The following is a 21309-nucleotide window of genomic DNA, read 5'->3' as shown; positions in this document are numbered from 1 at the left end:
TCACTTTCAAACTCTTTAAAATCGTTATGCAACATGACGAATTGAGATTGTTTGAAACCCCCCTGGCACTAATACGCATGGATGTTTTGTAATTAATAGCATATTTTTTTATAAAAAAACTGACCATCATTAATACGACAAAAACATAAAAGTTTGAAACTAACATAGAGGCAAGAATAAAAACATAATAATGTTGTCCATCGATAGTTTGTAATACATGGTTTCAAACGTTCTTTATCGACGCATATCACATCTATTTAACAAATATAGTTACATTACATGTAGTTATAAAGTTAAACTGGAACGAAACCAACTAACTGCACACTTTATGGAAATATCCGACATTCCCCTCCTTTGTGTGTTCCGAAGTTTTGGGACATAAATGCAACAAACAAACATGTTGCTGCATACATTAATTCGCATCTTTCTTTTGCACGCTTGTTCGTGAAGATGTATCGAATTTCCCCCTATTACGATACATGCAAAATGTTTTCAGCTGGAAATAGCACGATCTGAATGTATCAACTACAACAAAGCTGTTTAAACAATTTTAAAATGGGTTATCAACGTATTCCCAAATGTAATTTCAGAGTTAATGTATCGTGAACAGTTGAACGTGCTATGTCGAGTAAGCGACAGCGATACGATCTTCCCACAGCCACAGCTCTTAACCAGTTGCCGTAAATTTGACCAGTGCCTGAAATGATTTCCCACAACTGTTGGTACCGCTATTTGCGGTATGCCATTTGTTCATTTCTGTTGTTTATTCTCATCCTGCACATTCCGCACCGGCATTCTAAAGGATCGTACATACCCGTGGACATGATTAAAGAAGATGCAGGCTTTCTACGGTCGTACGACACTGACGAAGCGTTACACCGGTACAGCAGCATATACTTTATCGAAACGTCCGCACCATTCAAGCACGTTGTCACAATCGAACCGAGACAAGCGTGTGCGATAGAATCCGCTGCACGTGCCAATCCACGCCGGAAGGTGATCGTACTGTTTGCCTCGTGGAAAGAAATTACCGATCCGGGGCGAGTGCGATTTCCCGGCCTACCAACGCTCGCCCAACTACCGAACGTCCACTTTCGATGGTTAAACTTGGAACGCTTTGCCCAAGGTACACCTGTCGAGCAAGTGATCAGATCGGACAAACTGTACCAGCGTGCTGATGGTGCCGAATATCTGTCGGAGATATTGCGCTTGGTGCTGCTGTACAAATACGGTGGCATATATCTCGATCTTGATGTAGTGACGCTGAAGACGCTCAATTTTTACAATCCCAACTTTTTCGGCGCTGAAACTCCGCGACTCGTCGGTTCGTCGGTGATAGGGCTGGAACGGCACGGTTACGGGCAAACGTTTGCCGAGAGGTGCCTCAAGTAAGTGAGTTTTTGTTCTGTTGTCCAATCATTTACTATTTAATCTCTTGTGTTTTTTTTTTAGTAATTTTAAATATTTTGAAAATCAAACCAACGTCCGGAACGGTTCGTTTCTGCTCACCTATCAGATAGTGCAAGCCTGCGAGAAGCTCTCCCTGGAGGAGGTCATTGACGGTGGCTGTGGTGGACTGCTGGAAGTGTACACGCAAAGCTTCTTTCATCCCTTCGACGTAACGAACGTGAACATTATGTTCGATTCCGGCCAGTTGGAGGAGGCCAAGCGCAGAATTTCGAAAGCGATGATCGTCCATATGCTGCACCGCACCAGCCGGAAGCTCCCAGTCGTGGGCAAAATGACGGGCTATCAAATGATAGCGAAAACTTACTGTCCAAGGGTGTACGAAAATAATGAAGGAGATTTTTAGCATTTGAAAGGCTGAAATGGTTTAGAAATATAGTTGTTTTTAAATGCGCTGTCCAACCAAAGAACCTCAATAGTAATCACATGGTAGACTTCGTAACGCCTGTCATGGCGCCATCGACCCTGCTTTCAAGTTCGTTGTCCGTAGCAACCGGCAGACTGTTGTTTACCGACAACATTGAAGCAGCAAAGCAATCGACGAAAAAAGGCACCAACTCATTTCATCCAATTCATTTCCTTTCATAAATCATTCTTCATCGTTCTGTTTTGTTTTGCGATGTCCGCCAACGAGAACGACCGCGATAATAATCCGGATGTGATACTGGAGAAGTTGTTGCGGAAGGCACGGGCGAAGGAAACGCGCTGGGATCGTATCCGCCGTAAGCACCTGAACAATCTGACCGTCACGTCCAAGACGGTGAAGAAGTTCATCAACATGGATTTTGTCGATGAACACCAGCTGAGGATGCTAATGTCCGGTGAGAGTGCGGGCAGTGGAACGAAACCAATTCTGGATCCGGTGCTAGTGATGGATATTCGGCATGAGATGATACGCCGGAAGGAGGAAGCACGCACCAAGTCTTCCATCGATCCGGTCAAAGCGTACCAGCAGGAAAATCTGGAAAATCACAACCGTTCGATAGAATTGACGCTGTGCGAAAATGAACTGAACAAGTTTCGCAAACAGCTCGAACAGATGGGCGGTGCAGGACAGGGCAAGAAGACGCAAGTTAGCACCCAGAAGCGTAGCATCCTGTACATAAACATACCGAAAATTGATAATGGGATGATTTACGAAAGCTTGGAAGAGTGTGAACGGTACACGACACACTTTTACCAGAGTGCCATCGAGGGAACTGAGCAGCTATTTGAGGAGATCCAAGATGAACCTGTTGAGGCGTTGAAGGAGTCGGCTACGATCGAAGAGATTGTTGACCGTGAAGAGCAAGAGGTCGAAAGAGATATCAACGAGGATACAAAGGTGAATTTAATGGTAGAATATCCCCTGAACGGTAACCATCACGAATCGGAAGAAGTTCCTGCCGAACAGGATGAGGATAGCAAGATTGTGAGGTTTGGAAACACCGAAGTGATTACCTTCCCCGCGGATGATTCTTCCTTTTCGCTCGGTTCGGAGTATGATTTTGATGATAACGATCTGTTCCTCGAGTCGTTAGACTCGGACGTGGACGAGTTCGATGAGACGGAATTCCAATCAACCGACAGCACTGCGGATCACTCGGGTGCAAATGAGGAAACGCCGGGAAATAAGCGCGACTCACTGCCAACAGACAGCAGTGAATGCCTCACAATATCCCGTCTCGATACGTCCCAAAGTGGTTCGAAGGAAGATGACAGCAGTTCGGGTTTTAGCCGACAAAAGCTGGCCTACAACTATGACGACGAAGAGTCCGAACTGCTGGAGATTGCACCGTCCGCAGAAAAGCTGTCCAAAATGGATCCGATCGTGGTGCGGAAATGTGATCTAAAGGATTACAGTGAACTGTGCGTTACGAATTACAAACCCGACCCGGACAGTAAGGATGATCGGGTGGAGCTGACGGAAGAATCACGTAAAGTGATCAGTAACGCGCTGAAGGAAGGCTATCTGCAGAATCACGATCGTGCCATCCTGAAGCAGTACTTCTTCAAGTGGTTGCAGTACACGATCTTGGAAAAAATATCCAAAGGTGCGGGCGTAACGAGCACGCGCGAGCAAAAGCTAAAGCGCATTAATGACTTTATCAGCAACATCCGACACAGCCGGAAGAAGGGATCGATGCGTGGTGGCAAACCGGCACCGGACCCGGTCCAGCCTGCCTCAGTCAAGAAGGAGTATGAGCACCGGCTAAAGGTGCAGCAAGATATTATTGAGCTGCAGAAGCTAAAACTCGAGCGACAGGAACGTATCATTACCGAGCTGAAGCTGTCCAAGTTTTCCGAAGCGTCCAAAATCTCCAAGATGGAGATACAAAGCGAATTGCTGAAGGCAGCCCGTACCGGGCACGTGCGGTTGCGCGCGAAAGCGAAGTGCATACAGATTGTGGGAAACATTAAGGCGGACACCTCGGAGGAGGACGAAATGCGCAAGCTGCAGGCACAGGGGTTGATGATACCAAAATTCCTGGCCAAGATGCAGCAGCGTGCGCTGGAGCGCAGCCAGCGGCATCAGGAGGCCAAGGAACGCCGAATGCGTTTGGAGAAAGATCGGGAGGATGCGAAGCAGGCGGCCGAGGAAGCGAAACGGCAGGAGGATGAGGATGCCCGAAAGCGTCGCTACCGGGAGATGCGCGAAAAGCGCAAGTTAGAAAAGCTGCAGAAGATTATCCGCGAGCAGGAAAGGCAGGCGTGGATCGCGAACAACCAGATTGCGAAGGAGTTCCGGTTGCTAAAGTTAAAACGTTTTGGAATGCACGCGTTCAAGCTGCTTCTGGGTATTCGGCATGAGAATGAGCGGCGTTCGATTGCGTATCGAAGGCGTTACTACAAGCGCAAGTATTTCCGCAAATGGTGGTCCCACACGAACGCACTGTGGGAAAGTAAGAAAGCATTGGCCGATGGATTGCACGAGTACAAACTTTACCGGCTGGCTATACGACACTGGAAGATGGTATGCGATATAGTTTTATATGTTGGAACAGTAGTGTAAACGCCATTCTTACCAAAAAATTCTATCACTTCAGTACATGCACGAGCAACGCTGTAAGCTGCAGGTGGCCATCGATTGGTACGAGGTGCGGATGGCTGAGAAAGTGATTTCGATATGGATCGGCAAGACGAAACAATCGCTGATGATACTGCAGGGCAAAATATCCCACGCCGCTTCACACTATGAATGGTAAGCATGATGATCGCTGTATAAGCACCATAATACTCACCGTGTCCTTCCACAGGCAACTGAAATGGAAAGTCTTTGAACGATGGCAACGTTTGCACATTATCCTTCGCATCGAAAAGGAAACGGAAATGCGCCGTCAACGTTGGCGCATGAAGATTTGGGAGCTACTGCCCGACTACAAACCGATCGAGGAAGATATCTAAACGTAACTTAAATAAGTCTGAACTTTTAGCCGTTTTACAAGCATTACTTTAAGGATATACTTCTTTTACTAGTCGATTTGAACTTTTTCCTTCCAAAACGCAAATTACTACCACCCGGTGTACGATTGTGTAGAACTGATTTTTTATAGACTTTTTCGCGTAAAATAAACACCCCATCTTGACCACATCTTTCGTACAAGAACTAGAAAAGACACGGTCGGTTATGTGCATTCGTGTTTGCAAATTCCCGTGGTGCGATTTCACGCGCGCTCTACTCGTCCATCTGTTCGTTCAATTGTGCCAACAGCGCGGCCCGTTGCGATTCTAGTTCCGACTCACTCAGTGCCGCATCGTCCGCCATTTTGGACGATCTACTGTCGCCCCGGCTTCGATGACCCTCATCCAGCGGGCTGCGAATCCGGCCACCGCTGCTAGCCCGGCTAATCGATCGGGACGTTCGGCGTTTGTCCTTTTTCTTTTTGTCCTTCTTTTTCTGTGCGAACGAGGGAAAATGGAATTGTGTGAAATGGCAGTGTCTACGGATCGAAACGCTCCAATTCTATTTACATACCTTTTTCTTCTCTATCTCTGGTGAGGGTGTCCGGGAACGTGACGCACCATCACCACCACCGCCATTCTTCTCCATCACAAGCACTTCTTCGTAGGAGGGCGTGCGGGACGGTTTACGGTGGTGCTTTTTCTTCTTTTTCCGCTTACGATCTAACCGTTCGCTACCGTGATGGTCGTTATGATGATGCAGCGGTTCGTCGTGCAGTTCGTGCTCACTCTCCGACAGGTCGCTAGCCGTAAGTGGAGTTCGTGAGCGGGATCTACGCTTCTTCTTAGAGGATGGTTTTTCATACTCAATATCTGACGCTTCCGACAGCTGGAATGCAAATCGGTTTCGAAAAAGGGGAAACAAAAATCATTAGCGTTCGTTAAAGAGACGGCTCACAATCAGACTTACCGATTTGGATGAGGACCGGGATTTTTTCTTGTGCTTTCGACTCTTTTTCGACTTTTTCGATCGTGAATGGTGATGACTGCAAGAATCCTCCGTCTCTTTGATATAGTCCTCCCACAGCCGCTCTACCTTATCCTCCTTCTCGTACAGCTCGTACACCTCGCGATCGATGACGAGCTTCTGGGCCGTGTCCCAGCTGTCCACCGCGGTCAGACCGGCCTCTAGCCACACACCCTTCAGCTCGTTCTCCATCTTTCGGATGCGGCGTGTCTCTTCCTTCAGCCGCTCCTTCTCCGCTGCCACCGCTTTTTCGAGCAACGAGTTGTATGTCAGCTTGACGTTACCGGCGTCGAGCGTTGCCGAACGCTTATCCTCGCACACTACCGTCGCGAAGTCTTCGAACGTGGTAATCCGCACGACGATGAATTCCTTCTCCTTGAGAATCTCCTTTATGATCTTCTTCTCGTCGTGGAATCGTGCTTTCAGATTTTCTACGTAGAACTTAAACAAATCCAGCGGCGTCGAACCGGGCTGACCGAGCATGGCCGAGAAGCGCAAATCAGCCGATATTAGGGGATAGAGTTCCACCCAGAGTGACATCGACGTCAGCTTACCCTCTTCGTGCAGTGTGTCCAGTAGAGCAAGGAACTGATCTCGATTTTTGCGCTGCTGGCGTTTCAGGCGCTTCTTTTCGCGCTCCTTCTCTTCGTCCTCCTCACGCTCCAGGCCGCGGATGTGCTCCTCGAACACGATCAGCGCATCCTCCTTGTCCATGCCGAGCAGGTTGACGTCGTTCTTAAAGGACGCATTGTCCAGCAGCATTACCTGCGCTTCCGACCATGTCGTCTGGTACGTGACGGAGGTCATCGCCTCGAGCAGTTCACCCAGCACTCGCATGTTGCGCTTCTTCATCACGCGCGCTTCTTCCTTTTCCCGCTTGGCCAGGTTAAAAATGCAATCTTCGTAAATATCGCGCCGATCCTGATCCGGCACCGACTTCCACACGTCCAGGTTGGCAAACAGCTCGTCACACCGGTAAAACTTAAGCGTGGAGTTCATCTTGTCCGACGACATGAGAAACTTCTCCAGCTCTTCTTTCGACTTTTTCGCCTTCAGTCGCTGCTCCTCGCGTTCGTCTTTTAGCTTCTGCGTTTTGTATGCATTGAACGCTTGCTTTTTCTCACTAAGCTTCTTGAACACGTTAAACTTCGGATCCTTCTGGATTATTTTCACGCACTGCTCCCAGGATGAGCTGGAGGGAATATTTTTCTCCTTCAGGAACTCCTTGAACGCTTCGATCGCTTCCTTTTTGTCCTTAAACTCCATCGCCGGCTCCTCGTCCGTTTGGCCCGGCTGTGATTCATCGTCTCGTTTATCAATCGGATCGTCCGGGACCTCTATGGCAGCCAGCGTCGCTGCCATCGCTTGATCGAGCGCGGACGATGAATTTTCGGCCGATCCAGGTGTTACACCTGCGAGTGCACTCAGCCCAACTGGCACCTCACTTACGGTGGCTGGTACGGTGCTCGATGTGGCTGCTGTGGGAGTACCGGCCACGGCCGGTGAAACGACGGGCAACACCACGGACTGCATTAGCATGCTGCTTGCCATGGCGGATGTTTTCAGAGCAGCAGCTTTTGCCGCTTCGGCTGCTGTCTGTTCTGAGGCGACCTTCTCTTTTAGCTCCACATATTCCGGCGGCGCTACCCATTGCGATTCCTTCGTGACCGTGTTGTGATAGTACAGCTTGCCCGAATCCGACCGGTACTCCTTCCATGGACATTGACTCAGTTGCTTTTCTGCCGGTGTTTTCAGCTCGTCCGGTTTCTCCCACAAACTCTGCTTGGTGATACTGTTGTAATAGTACGTACGGCCCTCTGGTGTCTTGTGTTCCGACCATTCGACGATGCCCGTCGCCAGCGGTGCACCAGGTGCAACGGCAGGGGCAGCCGGGTCTAGAATCGTGCCATTCGCCGCAGCAGCAGCAGCCGCAGCAGCAAGGGCCACTGCGGTAGCTACAGGAGCAACCGGACCACCTGCACCCCCACCGGGAGCACCGAAACCCGGCGGGGGAATGTTGAAGTGTGACACCAGCGACGGTGCAAATGGCTGGGCGCCGGCCAACGGTGGCACCGACATGTTGCTGGTATGAAGAAGATGTCCCTTGTGCAGGGCTTCAACGCCGGAACCGTAAATACAGCGCTCGACCTTCGCACAGTAGTTGTGTGTTTTATTTCTTTACTTTTCGTCCGCGAAAAAGGCGTCCCGTCCCGATTTTCCACTCTTGACAGTTTGCACGCAGGGTTGTATCAGAGCCTGCGGTTCAATCTACGCACGGCGGTTGGCCAACCGGTCGGTTCAATGACAGGCAAAGATTTTTTTTAAACCACGAAACGAGAAACAGTTGATTGCAACAAAAAAACGGTTTTGACGAATATGACGATAGTTTATAAAAAATTCCGTTTTGCGATTCATACGTGTCAAATGTTTTGAAAATTACAGTTCTTGAGAGCGGAATTACAAACGGCATTAACGGCAGGGTCATATGCTGCATCGGGCTCTCACCGTGCTGTCGTATCGATCGCCGAACTGTGCAGCATAAACCTATCTTCATCGACCGGCAATCTTTTGTTTGTGTTTTTTTAGCACAAAAGAGAAGGAAGCGAGCAAGAGAGGGAGAGCTAGAGAGCGCGGAGGGTGACCGAAAAAAAGTCAAACATCTTCGTTCCCGGGGAGCATGAGATCACACTACAGTGAGGCAGATTTTTATGATTACGATCCCCGCACCGATATCGATCCACTGTGCTGTTGTGAGTTTTTCGATCGAAACCATGAGCGCAACCATCTGCTGGTAACGTGCTGCTGCTGCTGCTGTTTCGACCCCCAAAGTGCTTCGACGAGCGAAACGAACACGGGAAGGTAAGTGCACTGGAACTGCCCCAGGGTGTGCATATAGTCCAAGCGCATTCCCTTACCCCCGTGCGTTCCTGTACGGTTGAATACTGCACATTCGTATCTTTCCCTTCCCCCTTAGTTGCACGGTTGTTCCGATTGCAGCAAGAGCAGAACAAAGATGTCCATAAAACCCATGTACATTCTGCGGAGTGTGCAATAAAAAACCTAGGCTCCCAGCTAAGGGAAGAGATCGATCGGTTTGGTGGAGCAGCACATAGGAATTGATTTTCGAACGAGCAAAGCGAGAGATAGGCGACGGAGTACAGAACTGCCCAGCAAGCGTTGCTTTCGAGCCCTTTTTCTGCGTGCGTTGTGTTGTGCTCGAGCATTCAACTTCTGGTGTATCATCGGGAACGGCCAAATACTTGAGAGCCGGCTACGCGCTCGCTGCTGATATTACCACCACTTCAGTTTCATTTGGGTTTGGCTTGAATCATCATCGCTGCGTTTGCTCCCGATACGCAGGACGTCACATTTCCTCCGAGAGCCTCCTCCGGCAAACGGTTCCCCATTCCGGTAACACGTTCCCGTAGAAACGAGGGTAAATATTGTGAAGCAAACAACGCTATCTTCCAACTATCTTTCTACTTTCTACTACTAACAATCAGCTGCCCCGTAGGTGAGAATGTTATTCTCCAACTTTTCTCACAAAGTCCATCAATCAGAATGCTTTTTCGCTCCCTGTGTGTGTCCATAGCGGCTCATAACTCTAATAATACTAATCCAATTCTTTCCATTCTGTCCTGCAGCAAACTGACCGAAAAAACAGCCAGAAACATGCTGCTCACCTTCCAGGACCGTTTGCGCATTCCATGGCGTGGTGGCGCAAAGCAAATTACGCTCGACGGTGTGGTCACGCTGGTGATACTGATCGCGACAATGTTGTTGACAGCGTTTAGCAAAGAGTTCTGCCTGGTCCTTCTTTTCTTACTTCCGTTTGTACTGATGTACATTAAGCGGTTTAGCGGACGGATTCAATCCAAGTAAGAAGCGCGTATTTTTGGCTGGAAAGTTGGCAACAATAATCTTATCTGCTCTGGTTTGGTTTCAGGACAAAATTCTTCATTGTATGGTTTTTCGGAAGCTGTGTGTATCTGCTCGCTTTGTTCGAGCTGACGGTTCCGTTGCTGGAAATATTGCCCCAGGAAAACATTGGCCTGGTCGTGCTGATGACGTTGGGCTTTTTCTGTCTGTTCAAGGCAAAGCAACGGGCCGCCATTGGTGATTTGGCCGGTCTGCCGGACGTGAATTCACAGCTGGAAAATTGTAAAATTCCGAAAGACACACAGGTCGTTATGTTTTCCGATCGTGATGATTCGGATGATGGTTCGACGGATACGGAAGGTGGCCGGCTGGCATGCCAGCTGTGCCGTAAGTACGTGCCACCTAGGACGTATCACTGCAAGATTTGTTCGGTCTGCATGGTACGGCAAGACCATCACAATGTGTGGCTGAACTGTTGCATCGGCAAGTCGAACCATCGACTGTATCTGGCGGGATGCATCTTTACACTGTTGGCGTTACTAGTGTTTGCCAACCTCTCCATGACGGCCGTCTGTCGCCCGACTCCGATTTTTACGGTGTACGGAATAATTGTGATGATGCCGAACGACTGTAACGACATATTTTTCCAATATGAGTAAGCTCCGTGGAACAAACACTATCGAAACGATTGTTTGCGAGCACTAATTCTTGTCTCCTGCTCTATTTTTCTAGCATTGCCCTCTGCTTCACAGGATCGTTGTACGCGCTAATGATGGCTTTTGCTATAAGCGTCGCCATACTGAAACAGGTTTGTGAATGGTTCTTGGTGTTCAATTTCAAGCATCATAATTTTGCTTTTCCCTTTCCAGGTCTGCTTCATTTCCTTTGGCACCTCTTTCGACGAGTGGCGCCGTGGAGATCATGTAAAACGACGGAATTGCTTTTGGAATTGGAAAGCTTTTTGCCTTGGCCAGTAAATGGAAAATCCTTCCCTACCTTTTGTATTTATCGCACACTGTCCTACGTAGAGAGTGTACCGTATATTATTTTCTCTTTACAACACTGTATTTAGTTTACATTGAAGCTGAAGTATCGTCGCTGGGGGATCGAACTTTTCCTACTTACAGATGCCGAATAGTAGCACGAAGGGGAATAATCTCCCGGTTTAGTTCCACTTAGCCAGCTAACCGTACGTTTTGTCTCACACGTAATAGTGTAATAGCTGATATATTATGATATTGTTTACATAATCTCCAATACACACATTTGGGATATTATTCCTTACTAATACTAACCCCCTCAAAACAAGCGAATAAGAACCAGAGTGTTGCAGTAGGGTAGTGTTGTGCGTCTTTCGTTTTGTTGTAGGCATCATTCGGAATTTCGGAACAACTACCAAACACCATGAGGCGGCGAAGGTAAAGCTTCCCGTGTACATTTTTCTAGCTCTTGTTGCCTGGTTCCAACTTAAATTAGCTGTAGGACCCTATCCGCAGAAGAAAGGGGCGTGATTTACTAACATGAAATGTTAAAAAAGATAAGTAGGATAAGAATTGCACAATAAAATTTTAATCTCATATATTCATGTTGGGACGATGTGAGACGATGTTCAATTTACTTCGGATCGGGGAATAAATGGTAAAAAGGGAACGCCCATACATGTCTGCTTAGTGATTCACTTGAGCAGCGGCTGCGAAAGCGACCACGAGAACAAACGGGAGACTTTATTTCAATAGAGCTTCGTGCAAAGCAAATGCATCTCCTAAATGCATCCAGCGGTTTTCAAAGAACTGAGTAGATTTGAAATAAATTAGACGACGACAGTTTTCAACTTGTATGTGCTTAAATTGTCGCTAGAGTAAAGTTTTTTTTTCCGATTAGCCTACAGATTATGCTGCCGTTCCGGACTTCTTCTCACCACCCTTCTTGGTTCCCTTTTTCGCCTCCGCGGCCGCCTGTTCTACGTCGATCGGTGCTGGTTTAACGAACGGAATTTCTTCGCGATACTTCTCGGGCATGTACTTCTGAAGCACTTCCGGAACCTTTGGAAAAAAACATGGGATTTGATTAATAGCTCCACTCGTGCGTACCGATTGCCTTCACATACCTTGACACCCGTTTCCGTTTGATGCGTTTCGAGGATGGCGCAGATGACGCGCGTCGTAGCGCACATGGTCGCGTTTAGCATATGCACATAGTCTACGGCCGCATTCATCTTTTTCGTTTGCCCATAGCGTACGAGTAACCGGCGCGCCTGATAGTCCAAACAGTTGCTGCACGATACCAACTCTCTGAAGGCGCCCGAACCCGCGAACCATGCCTCCAGGTCGAGTTTTTTCGCCGCGGCATGATTCAACGCACCGGACACGATGTTCACCACACGGTACGGAATGCCCAGCGACTGACAAAACGCTTCCGCATTGCCAATCATTTCGTCCATCATCTCCCACGACTTGTTATCGTGCGGCGAAGTCAGCACGAACTGTTCCACCTTCTCGAACTGGTGCACCCGGAAGATCCCCCTGGTGTCACGGCCGTGCGATCCCACTTCCTGCCGGAAGCAGGTGGAAAGCCCGGCGTACTTGATCGGCAGCGAAGCTTCCGGAACCCATTCATCCCGATGGTATGCAGCGATCGGTTGTTCCGAGGTTGCGATCAGATACTTCTCGTCTGCCACAGTACCATCCTCGGCCCGTTCGCTACCCTTTCCAACCACCTTGTACAGCTCTTCGTCAAACTGGGACAATTGGGCCACCTCCTGCATCACTTCCTTGCGCATGAAGAACGGAGTATACAGTGGCGTGTATCCCTTGGCGTGCAGACTGTGAAGTGCGTGCTGGATCAGCGCCTGCTCCAGAAATACGGCCGGACCGGTAAGGAAGTACCCACGTCCACCGGACACAACTGCACCCTTGTCCCCGTTCATACCGTCGATCATCACGATCAAATCGACGTGCGAATACTTTAGCCGCGTCTCGCAGTTTCCGTACGTACGCTCCACCCGGTTCTCATCCTCGTCATTGCTCACGGGCACACTCTCGTGCAAATGGTTGCCCACCTCACGCAATGCGGCATTTCGCTTCGACTCCACCTCCTTCATCTGCTGCTCATTCTCCACCACTGCCTGATCGATCATTGTACGGACCTTCTTGATCTGATTCACGGTCAGCTCCTTCAGCGAGTTTAGCTGCATCTCGTGCAGTTGATCCTCCACCTCCTTGGGCACCGGTTCGGTTTCATCACCCTGCGGTTCTTTCTTTTTCATCTTATCGCCAATTTCCTTGCTGCAGAGATTCTTCAATTTGTTGTAGTTATCCATATTGAAGCGGCACCGGCGCCACTCCTTATCCTGCTCGATAACCGTCTCGACAAGTGCCACATCCTTGAATCGCTTCGTTTGGTTCTCCCGGATCTTCTCCGGATCATGACCCTTGTCGCTACGAAACAGGTCCAAATCTAGCACCATCTTTACGAATTACAATAAAAATATGTCGGCAAGAATTATTGCTTCAAAACTGCGGGCTCTGGGCGGGATGATGAAATTTTCAGCCGATTCTACCGCAAATGCCGCAACGCCGTACCGAAATCCTCAGTGCAGAGCTTTGCAATAAACGTGGCTGACATGCTCAGCGTGGTTGACAGCAGGGTGCATTTGTTTTGATTTTTAAAATGACAGAACTATCAATTCTCGGTGCAACAAACGATAACTTGGAAGTCAAAATACTCCGCAGGAACCTCTTTCGAATGCAAATGAATTTTTTAAAACGATTGTCTAAAATTAAGGGCGTTTACTTATTTCGGTACACTGATTTCACTTCCGTAAGAAAATAGTGTGCTCACTTTTACAGTGTGCATGACCCAAAGCTATACAGGTGTTGCTTCTGTGGTTCGTTTGTAACTGGAGCAAGTAACCGTCGTCTGGCTACGACTATTTTAGAGTTAAAAGAACGCAAAAGAGCTGTGTTTTGTTTTACTCCAACAACGCTCATTTCGGCACTCTGAGATGACGCTTCTTTCTGCAGAGCACATGCTGTTGTTTTTAACGGAAGCGACCGGCAACCCGGGAATCTAAATCCCATCCTGGGATTTGAAGTTTGTTTTGAAACAGTTAGGCTGGGCAACCTTTGGTCAGTGTATTCTTCAAAAGCTGCCTGAAGTGTGTTCTTTGTTGCCGTCGTCCGAGAGGTGTAGGGTGGAAGCCGTTTCGGCACTACTTTGGACACCACTTTGTAGCAATCCTTGGTGGCCAAAACTTTTAACCTTTTCTTGTGTAACTTCAAGTACTGCTTTTCGATGTATTCTGTAAGATAGCAAAATCAGTTCCCAATAGTTTCTATACAAGCAGCATCACTACTTACGATCGTATGAAAACATGAACGGTATCAAGCTATCGCCACAAATGTCGTACAAATATTCGTAGAAGAAGATATCGGACCGCCCGTTCATGAAAATTCCTGCAGTCTGTAAAGAGAAAAGTACAATTAAAATCTAACATCCATTTACTCATATTGTACACTTGGAACCCAACTTACACAAAAATGCGGTACCAAATACTCCGGGATCGTTTGGCTGTCGATGTGATAGAAATAGGGCAGCAGTTCTCGCAGGGCAAACTCTCCTATCGCCCACAGACCTCGAAAAATGCGCGACAACCAGTTGTAATCGATTGTGGCTGTTTTCCTTTCCTGGAAATATCGTTGCAAACGCTCCACCAGCAGAAAGGTGCACTCCTGCTCGACAAAGCCCCATTTGCTGGCACACAACCCAATCACCCGACAGACACTGTCCACGAGATAGTCCTCACATATCAACGTAGTGATGTTTTCGCTTTCCAGCGTGGTCGAGTTGGGATTGTTCACCTCGCCACCGCCGTCACTACTTTCCGACATCGGTAGGCTTACGTTTTCTTCTGGATCTGCGTCAATGATCGTGGGCGGTGTACCGGTATCATTCTTGCTCTTACTTGTATCCGGTTTGAGATCAAACATCGTCACATCATTGTTCACTGCTGTACCCGAGACAGCAGCAGCAGCGGCAGCACTGGCCGCTAGAGAGTTCAGCATTTCATTCGTCAGCAAACCGGAATCGTGCAGTGCGTTCGAATGTTCGGTGGTGTCACCCGATCCCACTACCGTTCCAGCCGCCTGCTGTACAATAAAGTTTGACGCAGTTGCATCATAAGCATCAGGATCAAATTCGGTTTTCACCTGAAATCCATCTACCACGCCTTCGGCAAGCGATTCCGTGCCTACCATACTTTCATCCACACCTTCTTGCTTGCCCAGCCCTTGTACCATCGAGAAGAGAGCTTCATACTCGTCCTTAATGTTGAGATCGATCCCATCCGCACCGTCCTTTATGTTTTCGATACTGCGTAAAAGTTCCTCTGTTGCGTTCGAGTTGGAATTGTTCGAATCTTCCGCTGGCGGTAAATTGTTTTCCAACAATGACATCGGGTTGGTAAAAAGTGGCGACATATTGTCCAACACCTGTTGTTGCTGTTGCTGCTGGTCCTGCTGATGTTGCGGATCCGAGCCGGTGAGTGTTGCCACCGGTCTATGGACAAGCCCGTTGGGCTGCAGTAATTTTGCATGAACGAAGCCGGCAGGACCTAGCAGTAGGTTAACAAACAGCTGGCTGAGCAGACTTAGCTCCAACGTCAGGTCCGAATGAGCAACGTGACAGTTCTGCACCAGCGCCTCCAAATACTCCAATGCTCGACGCAACGTTTCCTCCGTATACTCGAAGCCTAGCATTTCGATCGCTTTCGTTAGCAACAACTTCATCAAAGACGGTGTATGTTGGTTATACTGCAGTATGTCGATCGCCGTATTAAAACACGTCTCGTCTCCGATGAAAATTGCTACAAAACGATCGTGTAATAATAAGTAATTGAAAACTAGTTTCCTCCTACCGTATTCCTGACAACATACAATCGCATATATTGTTGTGCATCGCTATGAGATCCTCTGCAATGTCTGCCTCGGCCATCCAGGTGGTGGTAAGTACCGGCACGTTATGTTGCTCCAACGATATGTGTTTAATGTATTCCTCACGCAAATCCAGAACTTCATCCTGTAATGAAGAGATACTTCTTTTATGTGTATGTTTACTACCGGTACCAACATCACACTGACCGAATTGAAAAAGTATGCTCCATCGTATTCGATCTTATCCCAGGGTTGACTGTTTGCCCCAACTATCGGCGGGACATCGGAATCTTTAAGCACCTCGTTGACCAGATCAAATGTAACACGCCCACTGGAATGACGGCTGTATGTTTTTATGTTCTGTAAAGATATGAAAATGGCCTTCTTATGAGTACTTATTCGCTTTTCGATGCTGATTGCGAAGCGATTTTTACGTTGGCCAGTTCCCATAGTTTGTAGGTAGCATCCTCCGCTAGCTTGGTGTACACGTCGGGAGCTACCTCCGTTTCCTGCTTATCGTGCTGCTCCCAGGCGGTGCGCACGGATCTTGAGCTAAGCCCGGCGTACGATTTATAGGAAGACTGGAAAACAAAAAACGACCTTGTTGTATTATCTGCTGTGCAATTGTACCCTGCTGCCAGACGACACACCTTTTCTTTGGAAGAACCCATGTTCGATGCATCGTTGCCGGAGGAATCGCTCTGCGGTATTGCCTGTTTCTGGGGTGGATGTAGTTGCTGTAGAGTTTGATTGGCGTTCGATGATGAGGCGGAAGTACCTAATGTACCGGCCGAGAGTTGCTGATTGGTACCGAGGATGCTACTGTTGTTGTTGCTGCTGCTATTGCTGGACGACTTGGTGCGTTGTTTCACCTTCGAAGAGGATTTTTTCGGACTAGGTTTCATAGTGCCAGTCATCCGCATTCCCACAGTAAACAGTAGCAAAAGACGCAAAATAAGTTGTGGTCGCGTTTCAAACTGTCCGTATCATTTGTTGGTTGATAAAATAACTTCTTTCCCACACAACAACACCGGCTAGAACTGTTCCTGGGCACCTTTTGGAATCGGACCACTTTGATTGATGTGGCTGTCAGTTTAGAATCGTAAACAAGATCTAGCGAACGAATTCCGGAAAATTCCAGTATGTATGGAAGTTTGGAAATTTTATTAATTTCTAAAATGAAACAAATTACACGGAATATTTCCATAAATAAGTTATTTTTAATCTCTTTTGCTTGGTTTTCGTACCGTCTATTTTGACCGATCGCAGTAGAAATGTGCCTTCTGTTGTTGATTACACACACACACTCTACTAAAGTTCCCACAATCGTAAACATTCTGCGTTTGACATGTCTCAAACTCCTGAATAGCTCGGTGCGTTCTAGTTCTGTGAAAGAAATGATAATAACAGTTGAATTTTGAGAATAAGCGATATATTGTTACTGTGTGAATTTATGGATTGAATTGTGAATTGTGAATTTAACTGCGAACAGCTAGTGTGTACCCCAAGGACGTTTCTGACCGACCTCTTCGCGGGAATGCGCATCGCGTCACGGTACTGATTGAAAGCGGTAACATTGTTGTTCACCTTGGGGAACATTAAGGAGCAAGTTATTAACGAAAACTTTTATATTTGCAGTCCACCTTAAAAAAATCCTTATCATGAGCTCCCATGACAAAAGAACACCATGGAAGCCAAATAGGTCCGAGTTCAGCGGCAGAGATTCTGCGGAACGAAATCGTAACCGAGTGTCAGACTCGCCTACAGGATATCGGTCTTATAAAGACCGAAGATATTACAACAATCGTACCCCCTATACTGGGCTTAATTCCTACTATCATAGCCGGTACAGGTGCGAAAGAAAGCCGGACTCTTCCGACGAAAAAGAGCAACATGAAGGCGAAAAATCCGAAGTCCCGAAGTCATCTGAAAATGATGCGGGAAAGGGCACCAGTAAAAGTACATGGAACAATAGTAGCTCCACTGTGTGAGTATATTCACGAATTCCATTTTTGTATAACTTCTTGTCTATTACACCACAAGTTTGATTTATTGCAGCATGCCCACACCTAAAAGACATCCATGGATTATGCAGCCTCAGCCACTGGTAACTGCGCCTTATAGTTCTGCATGTACCGAGCAATCTAATTTTAGTATTATTTTGCAACACATAAACTCGGTCTGCAATCAGGTTTGTTTCATTTGTTCTTAGTTAATGTGGTCCCGTTTAAGACACATTCCTCTGCATTCACAGAACGACCGATCGCAACTGGAAAGACCGATGTCATTCATCGACAGATTAATTGCTGATGAAGCGATGCGGATGCTGTCTGCCGCCTCCTCGAGTGAAGCAACGGCACTTAACAAACCCTACGAAGCGCCTGAAGCGGTACCTAGCAATGCAGCGGCCAGCGAAGCAACGCAAACTTCTAAACAGGAGGAAGAAAAAAATACCATGTCTAGTAAAATTGGTGATAAAGTTGCAACGGTTAGTGCGGCTGATTCGGCACTGTTGCAAAAGAGCGCCGAGCAGGTGACGGAAAAACTGCTTAGTCAACTTTCCACCATGAGCAAGTACGATTTGAAGCATATGATCGATAATCCCGCCGGAAAATACGAGACGGCTTTAAACCGACACGCCCAGAGCAAGCTACGAGCCGAGGTACGAAAACAGCTGAAGAACTTCGGTCTGGGGAAGCTCGGAAGCTCATTTGTAACAGACGATGGTACTGTTGAGTCGGACGAAGCAATTGACGCGAACAAAATACCCCCTGCACTGTTGGAACAAATCGGTCAAGCGTTAGACGTAGATCTTTTCGATCTGTCACAAACCGAACCGATTGAATCCAATGAACAGCTGCCGACTGCCGTGGAAAGCTCACCATTTAATGCTAATGAGCCAGAAGCAAAGGACGACCATGAGCACCACGCGTTAGTGTGTACCCCATCTACCGAACACAGTTCTACTGCGAGTAATGTGAAACAAAACATAGCTCCGGGAAAAATGTTCACGAAAAACACAAAGTTCCCGCCTTTGACGCCAGGACACTCCAAGAAACTTATGTTACGCAAGTCGCAAAATCTAATAGTCAGAAACAGTGCTTCTTTACGAGTACCAGTTGCACCTTCTTTGCAGTCCAAAGTGACCAAACTGCTTCCTAAGAATAATAATTCCGTTCTGCTTTCGAAGAACGCCGGTGAGGAAAATATTGCTTCGGACTTAGCAAAGTCTACAACTGCAACATCATTCGTAAAAACGCCAGTTCCAAACTTAAACGATATTTCCCAAATCGGACAATCAGCGAGGGAAGATACCAATATCAATTTGAAAGTGACTTCATCCAACAATGTCGACCCTATACTCCGAGATGTAAATTCGGGCGTAAAAAATGTATTGCTGCTAAGAGTTAGTACGGTAGAAGAGTTAAACAGACGTTTGGATAAACAACCGAGTATAAAAAGCGTTGAATGTCAACAGGTACCAGAAGAAGATCCAACAAATGTTACATCGGAAAGAGGGCTATTACACGAAGATATTCCAAATGCCAATGAAAGATTAGCAACAATGATTCCTGTGGACAGTACAAATGACCTCGGAATTAGATTGCTCACACAAGAGCATCTGCTCTCAACTGAAAACAGCAAATCAAACGCCGGTAGCCCTCACTTGCAAAGTACCCAAAATTGCAATAATAATGCTCATCCATCTCAGAGTCCTGCGTTGTTCACGGTGCAACACCAGGAACAACTGAATTCCACCAATGTTCAATTTCACGAAGATATCCCTATGTTCGATTCCAGCAATCTGTTTACTTCATTTTCTTCACCCAAGAAACAAACCGAACCTGTGTGCAATATGAATCCAAATAATCGTACAACGAATGAGTTGGGGATAAAGAAATGGACTGAACCTGTAGTGCTAGAGCATGTGAAGAACAAAACAGATGGAAAATGCGGAAGATTGAGCATAGATCAAGCCACGGAAACTAGTGAAGGCCCCCTGGTGCATAATACAACGCCATTTGAAGATCAATCCATGGCACCAGTAACACTGCCGCTATTACCTGATCTTAGTCCGCCAGTACCACTTCCTGCTATGATAGGAAACACACCCAAGAAACGAAAGCTTCTCCAGCAAAACGGTTGCCTGCCTTCCACAATTTGTTCAAGCGTACCATCAAATGATACTGTAGCAAGCGCTCCTACGCAAATTCGAAATATGGAACAAGGTTTCGGTGCAGACGAGACGAATAATGCTCTAACCAATCATCCATCCCCCGCTGCAAAGTTGAGCAAAAAAAAGAAGAGACGTAAAAAGAGTCGTTTTGAACCGGCCAATAATTCTGAAATGGCAAATGTTGATCCGGAAGTGCCTCCTGTGAGTGGAATAGTGCAGACTCTATCATTGCAATCGGCAGAAGAAATGCCTAACGAAGATCATATACTGAATAATGCGTATGATCAGTATTTGAGCAAGGGCCTTGACGATCACGCACCGGAAATAGTGAACGCACAAACCCATATTACTATTACAAACGTTTGTTCCATCTCGGGCCCAGAGGAAATGAGTTCATCAGCCGCAGCCGTAACGGCAAGTGCAACAAATGAAGAAACCAGTAAGGATAGCCCCGACTTACCGCTTGTCGCTACATCTCTTACTGACCTCAAAGAAGAAACAATTGCAACATCCCAAACATTAGAACAAAGTTTACAAAATAGTGCGCCTTCGGATAATTGTTCCGATGGTAATCTGCCCGTCTGGAATCTCTCGACTGCTGAGTCGAACGCGGAAAGCAAGGAAGGAATAGAAAAGATCGTAACGCCACAACCGACCACCGATATACCGACCGAGGAATATATCTTGGGAGGTGATTCCGGGGATAAGAGCCAAACGTTGCCTGATATTAGCACTAATCATCCACAAGAACAGACACCGAATGTTGCGAATCATTTCGCAGCCCCATTACCCGTCGAATGCGCTGCCCGATTGCAGTCGTTAAGCGAAATAACAGACGGCATAGTACAGAATCTCGAGACACAAACGATGGAACTGTACAGCCGCAGGATGCATATTGACACCCAAATAATGCAGCTACAGGGGCAACGGATGGACATCGATCAGCAGTTGGAGAGACTGCATTATATGCGCAATGAACAGCTTAAATTCATTCGGCTTAACCTGCTTGAACTAATATCGTCTAACAATTCCAGTGAATCCGTAATGCAAACTTCGTCCTCTGTTACACCTGACACGGACACAGGTTTGAATGGAATACCAGTGAGTCAATCTGTGCCGTCTGGACAAATACAGATAGGTGTGCGGCAACAGGAACGCAAGATACGACGAATCACACCGATCGGTGGTAATAGTGTGTTGATGCAAATTTTCAAGCGTCGGCGTGCACCGTCGTCCGAACGCTCAACGGAGGAAAATCCACTGGTGGTAGACCATGCATGAACTTTCAAGAAGCATGTTTATTGAGTTGAAATTTTTCAAAGAATGTAAATAATAGATGCATATTTAAGGTGTAAAGATAATAAAAACACATCAAATATAGCGAGCCCTGTAAATTGTCCAGGATCCTGCATACATTGTGCATAACCAGGGATGTCAATCAGAAAATA

The 21309-nt window shown here is 47.2% G+C and overlaps 8 protein-coding genes across 8 annotated transcripts; 5 read left to right on the top strand and 3 right to left on the bottom strand.

Moving 5' to 3' along the window:
• The first annotated feature begins 702 nt into the window (after positions 1-702).
• LOC128305856 (lactosylceramide 4-alpha-galactosyltransferase-like) lies at positions 703-1813 on the top strand. Its single transcript, XM_053043474.1, has 2 exons — positions 703-1388; positions 1453-1813. Exons 1-2 carry the CDS (start codon positions 703-705, stop codon positions 1811-1813), a joined length of 1047 nt encoding a protein of 348 aa, XP_052899434.1.
• Positions 1814-1917: 104 nt separating this feature from the next.
• Positions 1918-5170, top strand: LOC128300312 (uncharacterized). Its single transcript, XM_053036331.1, is given in 4 exon segments — positions 1918-2081; positions 2083-4420; positions 4494-4648; positions 4704-5170. Coding segments are annotated over 4 exon segments (2805 nt in total). The 3' UTR covers positions 4852-5170.
• On the bottom strand, positions 4972-8085 carry LOC128300313 (pre-mRNA-processing factor 40 homolog A). The gene is made up of 3 exons (XM_053036332.1): positions 5819-8085; positions 5423-5737; positions 4972-5344 (listed from the first exon to the last, which is right to left on the bottom strand). Exons 1-3 carry the CDS (start codon positions 7952-7954, stop codon positions 5123-5125), a joined length of 2673 nt encoding a protein of 890 aa, XP_052892292.1. The 5' UTR covers positions 7955-8085; the 3' UTR covers positions 4972-5122.
• A 467-nt stretch (positions 8086-8552) lies between these two features.
• LOC128300333 (uncharacterized) lies at positions 8553-8965 on the top strand. The gene is made up of 2 exons (XM_053036352.1): positions 8553-8734; positions 8873-8965. The coding sequence occupies exons 1-2, from the start codon at positions 8553-8555 to the stop codon at positions 8928-8930; spliced, it is 240 nt and encodes a 79-aa protein (XP_052892312.1). The 3' UTR covers positions 8931-8965.
• On the top strand, positions 8949-11355 carry LOC128300327 (palmitoyltransferase ZDHHC23-B). Its single transcript, XM_053036346.1, has 5 exons — positions 8949-9311; positions 9520-9753; positions 9822-10409; positions 10487-10562; positions 10624-11355. The coding sequence occupies exons 2-5, from the start codon at positions 9548-9550 to the stop codon at positions 10729-10731; spliced, it is 978 nt and encodes a 325-aa protein (XP_052892306.1). The 5' UTR covers positions 8949-9311; positions 9520-9547; the 3' UTR covers positions 10732-11355.
• Positions 11356-11451: 96 nt separating this feature from the next.
• On the bottom strand, positions 11452-13355 carry LOC128300320 (serine--tRNA ligase, cytoplasmic). The gene is made up of 2 exons (XM_053036340.1): positions 11862-13355; positions 11452-11796 (listed from the first exon to the last, which is right to left on the bottom strand). The coding sequence occupies exons 1-2, from the start codon at positions 13218-13220 to the stop codon at positions 11644-11646; spliced, it is 1512 nt and encodes a 503-aa protein (XP_052892300.1). The 5' UTR covers positions 13221-13355; the 3' UTR covers positions 11452-11643.
• Positions 13356-13542: 187 nt separating this feature from the next.
• LOC128300314 (uncharacterized) lies at positions 13543-16718 on the bottom strand. Its single transcript, XM_053036333.1, has 7 exons — positions 16335-16718; positions 16119-16265; positions 15892-16044; positions 15688-15829; positions 14287-15617; positions 14113-14215; positions 13543-14054 (listed from the first exon to the last, which is right to left on the bottom strand). The coding sequence occupies exons 1-7, from the start codon at positions 16605-16607 to the stop codon at positions 13597-13599; spliced, it is 2607 nt and encodes an 868-aa protein (XP_052892293.1). The 5' UTR covers positions 16608-16718; the 3' UTR covers positions 13543-13596.
• Positions 16719-17199: 481 nt separating this feature from the next.
• Positions 17200-21142, top strand: LOC128300334 (uncharacterized). Its single transcript, XM_053036353.1, has 5 exons — positions 17200-17671; positions 17743-17875; positions 17939-19451; positions 19509-20300; positions 20355-21142. The coding sequence occupies exons 1-5, from the start codon at positions 17346-17348 to the stop codon at positions 21140-21142; spliced, it is 3552 nt and encodes a 1183-aa protein (XP_052892313.1). The 5' UTR covers positions 17200-17345.
• Positions 21143-21309: the final 167 nt, after the last annotated feature.

This window comes from Anopheles moucheti, chromosome 3 (assembly GCF_943734755.1).
Source record: "Anopheles moucheti chromosome 3, idAnoMoucSN_F20_07, whole genome shotgun sequence".
Classification (NCBI taxonomy): Eukaryota; Metazoa; Arthropoda; class Insecta; order Diptera; family Culicidae; genus Anopheles; species Anopheles moucheti.
Note: the sequence above shows the minus strand (reverse complement) of the source record. Positions and strands in the feature narration are given on the sequence as shown.

Excerpts from the sequence above, each read along its gene's own strand:
- LOC128305856 (XM_053043474.1), top strand. The coding sequence starts at position 703 with ATGATTTCCCACAACTGTTGGTACCGCTATTTGCGGTATGCCATTTGT. Across the intron at positions 1,389-1,452 it reads TTTGCCGAGAGGTGCCTCAA|TAATTTTAAATATTTTGAAA; the intron begins GTAAGTGAGTTT and ends TTTTTTTTTTAG.
- LOC128300313 (XM_053036332.1), bottom strand. The coding sequence starts at position 7,954 with ATGTCGGTGCCACCGTTGGCCGGCGCCCAGCCATTTGCACCGTCGCTG. Across the intron at positions 5,738-5,818 it reads CCCGGTCCTCATCCAAATCG|CTGTCGGAAGCGTCAGATAT; the intron begins GTAAGTCTGATT and ends TTTGCATTCCAG. Across the intron at positions 5,345-5,422 it reads CAGAGATAGAGAAGAAAAAG|AAAAAGAAGGACAAAAAGAA; the intron begins GTATGTAAATAG and ends TCGTTCGCACAG.
- LOC128300333 (XM_053036352.1), top strand. The coding sequence starts at position 8,553 with ATGAGATCACACTACAGTGAGGCAGATTTTTATGATTACGATCCCCGC. Across the intron at positions 8,735-8,872 it reads AGCGAAACGAACACGGGAAG|CAAGAGCAGAACAAAGATGT; the intron begins GTAAGTGCACTG and ends TTCCGATTGCAG.
- LOC128300327 (XM_053036346.1), top strand. The coding sequence starts at position 9,548 with ATGCTGCTCACCTTCCAGGACCGTTTGCGCATTCCATGGCGTGGTGGC. Across the intron at positions 9,754-9,821 it reads AGCGGACGGATTCAATCCAA|GACAAAATTCTTCATTGTAT; the intron begins GTAAGAAGCGCG and ends GTTTGGTTTCAG. Across the intron at positions 10,410-10,486 it reads GACATATTTTTCCAATATGA|CATTGCCCTCTGCTTCACAG; the intron begins GTAAGCTCCGTG and ends CTATTTTTCTAG.
- LOC128300320 (XM_053036340.1), bottom strand. The coding sequence starts at position 13,220 with ATGGTGCTAGATTTGGACCTGTTTCGTAGCGACAAGGGTCATGATCCG. Across the intron at positions 11,797-11,861 it reads AAACGGAAACGGGTGTCAAG|GTTCCGGAAGTGCTTCAGAA; the intron begins GTATGTGAAGGC and ends TTTTTTCCAAAG.
- LOC128300314 (XM_053036333.1), bottom strand. The coding sequence starts at position 16,607 with ATGCGGATGACTGGCACTATGAAACCTAGTCCGAAAAAATCCTCTTCG. Across the intron at positions 16,045-16,118 it reads AACTATGGGAACTGGCCAAC|AACATAAAAACATACAGCCG; the intron begins GTAAAAATCGCT and ends ATATCTTTACAG. Across the intron at positions 15,830-15,891 it reads GAGCATACTTTTTCAATTCG|GATGAAGTTCTGGATTTGCG; the intron begins GTCAGTGTGATG and ends TCTTCATTACAG.
- LOC128300334 (XM_053036353.1), top strand. The coding sequence starts at position 17,346 with ATGAGCTCCCATGACAAAAGAACACCATGGAAGCCAAATAGGTCCGAG. Across the intron at positions 19,452-19,508 it reads ACTGAATTCCACCAATGTTC|CACCCAAGAAACAAACCGAA; the intron begins AATTTCACGAAG and ends CTTCATTTTCTT. Across the intron at positions 20,301-20,354 it reads TGCAACAAATGAAGAAACCA|AAGAAACAATTGCAACATCC; the intron begins GTAAGGATAGCC and ends CTGACCTCAAAG.